The 6479-nt window shown below is 35.8% G+C and overlaps 1 protein-coding gene across 1 annotated transcript; it reads right to left on the reverse strand.

The window, feature by feature from the left end:
- Window positions 1-3805: 3805 nt before the first annotated feature.
- Window positions 3806-5664, reverse strand: LOC132609608 (uncharacterized). Its single transcript, XM_060323671.1, has 2 exons — window positions 5203-5664; window positions 3806-4275 (listed from the first exon to the last, which is right to left on the reverse strand). Exons 1-2 carry the CDS (start codon window positions 5264-5266, stop codon window positions 3998-4000), a joined length of 342 nt encoding a protein of 113 aa, XP_060179654.1. The 5' UTR covers window positions 5267-5664; the 3' UTR covers window positions 3806-3997.
- Between the last annotated feature and the right edge of the window lie 815 nt (window positions 5665-6479).

Below are 6479 nucleotides of genomic sequence, written 5' to 3' on the forward strand. Positions count from 1 at the left end.
TTATTTATTTATGTAGGTGTAACGATTTTGAAGAAAACCCCGTGTTGACTCAGCTCACACAAATTGTGAGCAATAACGACGTAGCTAATGATCACTCCGATAAGTCAGATAGTGATATCCCATTAGATCACACAGAAACAGACGATGATCACTCATCTGATGGTGATGGTCATTCTTATGAAGACATTACTACTCCGAGTGATGGTAACGTTAGCTACCATTCTAATGCGATTCCATATTTGGACAACACAGAAGAAGGCCTGGATGATTTTGCCTTCATGAGAGATGACGGTCCAATTCGATCTGCACTTTGGGATTGTAATAAACCTGAATTTATCAGATCAGGTTAGTATGGTGACAATGAATATTCTTTTTATTTGTTGGACCATTTTTAAGGGGTTGATAATTTTTCTTGTACTATGCAATTAGGTATGTTATTTCAGAACAAGCAGGAAATGAAAGGCGCAGTGAGACTATATTGTCTCAAAGAAAAGAAAGAGTTCATTTGTGATCAGTCCAAAGGTAAATTTTGGAGGGTTATTTGCAAGCGTCATATGTTGGGGTATGAGTGGATGATCCGTTTTAGAGAAATTTCAAGTGGTATGTGGAAGGCAGGCAAAGCGGATCTCCACCACAGTTGTTTGACGGATGATTACAGAAAGGATCATTCCAATTTGAACAGTCACCTAATTGCTACTACGTTGATACCATATATTATGGTCGATCCATAAATCAGTATTAAGTCAGATCAGCAAAAAATAAAAGGATCGCATTTTTTTACTCCTAGTTATAGAAAAGCACAAAAGGGGCGTAAGAAAGCTATTGAAATGGTATTTGGTGATTTTGAAACCTCTTTCAAGACATTGCCCCGATACATGGCTGCCTTAAAATATTTCAATCCGGGGACCGGTGTTGAGTGGGAGCACCAATCAACTACAATGCAAGGTGAACACATCTTCAAGTTTCTGTTCTGGGCTTATAAACCAAGCATCGATGGATTCAAAACTTGCAGGCCTGTCATCTTAATAGACGGTACTCATCTGTACAGTAAGTATGAGATGAAACTGCTAATTGTTGTTGGAATTGATGCAAACAATAAGATTTTTCACTTGCATATGCTATTGTTGCACGTGAGAGCTTTGAGTCCTGGACGTGGTTCCTTGTGTTGTTGTGGAGACATATTGTTCGTGAGAGACAAGGAATTGGACTTATTTCTGACCGTCATCAAGGAATCTTGCAATGTGTCCAAACACATGATTGGTTACAACCACCATCCACACACCATAGGTTTTGCGTTCGGCATTTGAAAAGCAACTTCAGTAAAAAGTTCCTCAGTAGTGACCTTGAGAAGCTAATGTGGTTGGCGGCTACAGAGCACCAAAAGAAGAAGTATAAAATGAGGATGGAACAAATCAAAACAATGTCATCTCTAGCGTATTTGTGGTTAAAAGCTCTTCCGGAGGAAAAATGGACATTGCATAAGGACAACGGTCATAGGTGGGGGGCTATGACAACTAATGTCTCCGAATCTAACAACGGTTTATTGAAGAAAGCTCGTGGATTGCCAGTTACTGCCATGGTCTGTTATACGTTTAAAAATCTTGTTGATCGGTTTGTTGAGAGAAGCACCCTTGCTGATTTGTTGATTGCGGATAAAAAGGTTTGGCCGCGCGCTGTTGAAAAGAAGTTTGATGAATACTGGGAGAGGTCCCTAAAGCATACTGACATGCAGCAATACAATGCAACTGAAGGGGTCTTTGAGATTCTAACATTTGCACACGAAGGTAAGGGCGGAAATATACATAAAGTCTCTGCCGAAGGGAAAAAATGTTCGTGTGGAAAGTGGAGAAACTACCATATGCCATGTTCACATGCAATTAAATTTTGTGATATTCGCGGAATTCAACCAAAGACCTATGTTAGCAAGTACTACAGTTGCAGGTTTTATAAGCAAACGTACAGTGGAAATTTTTCATCGTTGGGTGATGAGGCATATTGGCCACCTTCTCCCTTCAGTTTAATTGCAAACACTGAATACGAGCGAACTTCAGGAGCGCGGAGTACAACTAGAAGGAGGAATGAAATGGATATAGCTCCTGCTCGCATGGCTAGAAAGTGTAGTACGTGCAAGCAAACAGGTCATAACAAGAATCGCTGCCCCGATAGAAATCAGTAGTTGTTGTTGCTTGTTGGTTTTTATGTTTTTTCTTAACTTGTACAATTGTTGTTTCTTTATGTACTCTTTCAAGAATATATAACATGTCTTGTGCAGTTTAATAGTTAGTATGTAATTTAACATTTACCATTCAGTTAATGTGTGACGTTTATTTAACTTATATTTAATTTTTTATTTTTGTTCGCATATATAACACATTTAATTATTTGCATGTGTTAAAATATTTATTTGAGTTAATCATGCTTTAAAAATTTTAAAAATCAATAATTTTTTTTTATTAAAAACATAACCGAATATGATTTAAATCTAGACAACGTTATTTGGAAAACGAAAAAAAAAATTATTTACAAGTATAACGTGGACTGATCCACGCTATACAATATAAATTGTATAACGTGGATCAGTCCACGTTATACAAGTTATAATTGTATAACGTGGACTGATCCACGTTATACAATTTATATTGTATAACGTGGATCCGTCCACGTTATACTTGTAAATAATTTTTTTTTTCGTTTTCTGACAATTTAAAAAAGAAATTTGGGGTATATCGTGGATCAGCCCACGATATACCCCTTTTGGTATAATAAATTTTAAACGTTCCCTTTTGGTAAAAACTGTGTATTTTTATACCCTTTAGGCTCCGGACTCTAACTTGGATCTCATTTTCAAACTTACTAGTAAACTTCCTATCAAAACCCATCGCTCAACACCTACCAGGATCCTCAACCACAATTCTAAAGAAATATTTGTTCCCTGTGAACCTTCAGGAGTAATTAAAAATATTAATACTCCTCTCACACCTACTTCTTTCATATTATTTCCTGACTATGCACAAATATAAGTTCAAACGAGCGTTGATTCCCCTAGAAAAGTTTTCTAGAAATTGTGTATCTTTTTTACTATTTAAGATATTTAGAAAGATCCCAAATTAGTTGTTCGTGTTAAGTTTGAGCTTACAGTAACAACCTGTTAGACTAATTTTACATTCGTTGCTTATTCTTTGATAATGACATGTCTTTCTTATGGAATTTAAGTCTAGAACTGTTTAATTCACCTTCAAAGAGCTTGAGTACCTTCAAATATGAGTGGTGACAACAACAACAACAACAACAACAAGATTGGGGGAAATATTAGTAAGGAAATGAATATGGTTGAAGAATAGCACAATTGTGGTTCCAAGAAATGATGTTATTCATTGGTCATTCATGTTCTCTTAGTGGTTAGACTCGTTTTTGGAACAGCATGCATGGCAGAAGCTGGCTATTAATGTGTAGGGAGAGACTATTGGTAAAATTATTTTGTCCAAGTAACAACTTTGGTTCCAGAAGTAATCCTATCTAAATGCTTCTCTTAGGTTTTGTTACTCTTTAGACAATGGAACACCATTGTTTCTTGTGCAAACTGAACAGAGAATAAGCGCAAATTTACAGAATGTACATACACTAAAGTTTTCAATCAGTCCAGTGAAATAATCCTTGATACTACTGAGAGAATGGGACAGGACACTATTGCAGCAATTCCAAAAGGAACATGTGTACTAAGTGCGTGAGCATCGAGCGTCAGGTAACAAATTCATCAACAGAATTTAAGCAAAAAATTAATGACATGGAAACATCAAGTGCACTATCAAATGAAACATACAACACATACAAGACATCGTATACATGGCATTGATATATGCATAGATAAAATCCATGTTGAAGGCCTTAATAATGCCATCAATTCTACCACTGTTTTAGTTGTACTCATATCGACAACCGCCTTACTTCATATTTATAAAATATAATACAAAATGTAAATTGTGCGGCACTTGTACTCTTACCCTCCAAGGACGATTTCAATTGGGATATGAGTACCATCAATTGTGTTTGAAGAACTTGCTGATCCTATTTCATCTCTAGGTGTATCAAGCCCAGAAGATGATGATGGTATAGATTCATTGACTGTTGCGACTGAATGTGGCATTTCTGGTGCTGACGATTCAGGTGATAGTGGTGTTTGATTAGGTGCGGGAGTCAACATAGGAGGAGATGTCAGTGGATTTGCATTCCTTTTTCCAGAATATTTATTTGGTCCACCGCCCCTCGGTGCCATATCTGCGATTTCAAAGATACATGTAGATGAACAAATAAATAATTAATGAAAATCATGATCAGATCTAATTATAACAAGAACGAGTAATTAATTGACATATCACTTCAAGAACAAGATGCCTTTGAAAAGTTAAGGAATACATAATTTAATTCATACGTGGCAGATAAAAAGATAAAAACTTAAATAGGAACAAATCTATTTCATCGCTATTTCTAAATGTAGTTCCAGAATCAACTACTTCTCTGATAAAAATGAGAGTGAGGGATGACTTTTCAAACAAACAACCTGAAAACTATTAAATACAAATACTTAAACTGGTGACAAAGAAACACAAAATCGACGAGATCTAAATTCAAGAACTTTGTCAGCAAGAAATATAAATCCAATAATAAAAACAACTATAGACTATGTTTGTGTCACTCTAAACTCTTATAAAAATCTTATTTTTGTAGAAAGGTTTTTATGAATTTTATCCTAATTATATCATTAGTTTAGAGAGATAAAGAGAGATTGGAAGAGACAACTTCCAAGCAACAACGAAGGACAAAAGGAAACGCAAAAAGGGTCCGATGTTCCTTAGTTTATCGGAAAAGAGTTTTTGTTTTTAAAACAAGGAACTTGGGGTTGGGGGCCCGGGGCGTGTACAATCACAACAAAATTAAGTTTTATGCTATAGGGGGCTCGAAATTAGTAGACCTAATAGAACTCTTGAACCCACTTCACAGCTATCTTAGAGAAATCGCCTTATTAAAGGGATTCAAAAACACAAATAGCCATATTTTTTCTCTCTTCCCTAATCAATAACCGATCAACCACAAACTATATAAATCTAACATTAACCAAACTAATAAATCATATCAGAAAGATATACAATGGACTGATCAAATCAAATAAACAAGGGGAAAATAAGATTGATATAGAAAACTTACCAGTTAGCCCAAAAGGATTGTGAAACTTAGAATTCAAGAGCGACAGATAGATTGCAGGATACATATAAGTATTATATGGTGAACGTGGGTTGAAATTGGAGAATCAGAAACTAAAATAATGGGGCGCCAGTAACTATAATTTAGGAGGTGGAGAGTTATGGCGCTAGAGTGTCCAGGAAGTGGAGAGTTATGGCGCGAGAGGAACGGGTTTAGGTGCCATATATTTTTTTTTTCCGTTTCTTGTTCTTAATTTTCCTTTTTCTTTGGACACTTTCAAATATATACACTTCTTCCGTTTTTTGATTTGGAGTACTTTTTTTTTTCGGTTTCTTGTTCTTAAGAAAAATTGTACTCCCTCAACGGGAAACATTTTTCTCTTTAGTCTTTCCTTAAAATAATGATACATTTTTATAGTTAGAAATAATTTAACTTAAAACTTCCCTTTTTACCCATAAAGAAATTATTTACAGCCACACAAATATCAATGGCTTGTTGGACTACAAGTTTGAGAAGTCTTTCTTTCTTAAACTCTGTGTCGAGTCAAACTATATCACACAAATTGAGACGAAGGGGTATAGCAAACAACAATATATGTATTTCAATAAATTACGCGGATAACAATATTTAGACTTTCTTAAATCAAAAGAAGTAGTCCTCTGATTCTTCTTCTCACGACCGTCGACTCAATTCTTGAATTGATGGACTAAACTTGTTTCTTAAATTTGACCATGAATGTGGAGCTAGGCTTTGATCACGAACGTGGGGTAAGGAACACTTGCGACTCACCACTTGAGAGGAAGGCTTCTTGATGTACGAAGACTTTTTATCACCATTTGAGAGGAAGACTTCTTAATATATAGAAGACTTATGGATCACCACTGGAAAAGATTTCTTGATATACGGAAGACTTTTTGATGTATGGAAGACTTCTGGACCACCACCTGAAGGGAAGGCTTCTTGATATAGGGAAGACTTACGGATCGTCACCGAAGTGAAAGATCTCTTGATATGCGGAAAAATTTCAGATCATTGCTAACAATGAAGGCTTCTTGATATATGTATTTTTCTATCCTCTTCTTATGATGTCCCTTTTTTGGCCTTACGCCGCCGCCTATTTATTGTTACAGGGGAAGGAAGTTTGTGATAAATACATATGCAAAATTTTATGCGTAAACGAATAAAGTGATCCTTCACAAAAGCCACAAACTACAAGAGGGAGTCTTTTGCCAAATCCGCCAGCTAAAGGAGGTGATGCTCCAAATAGTCTCTCCATAGTC

Source organism: Lycium barbarum, chromosome 9 (genome assembly GCF_019175385.1).
Source record: "Lycium barbarum isolate Lr01 chromosome 9, ASM1917538v2, whole genome shotgun sequence".
NCBI classification, from domain to species: Eukaryota; Viridiplantae; Streptophyta; class Magnoliopsida; order Solanales; family Solanaceae; genus Lycium; species Lycium barbarum.

What these genes read in the sequence shown, in the direction of transcription:
- LOC132609608 (XM_060323671.1), bottom strand. Translation starts at nt 5,266, where the DNA reads ATGTATCCTGCAATCTATCTGTCGCTCTTGAATTCTAAGTTTCACAAT. An exon ending in CAATCCTTTTGGGCTAACTG is followed by an intron (nt 4,276 to 5,202) that starts GTAAGTTTTCTA and finishes TTGAAATCGCAG; the next exon opens with ATATGGCACCGAGGGGCGGT.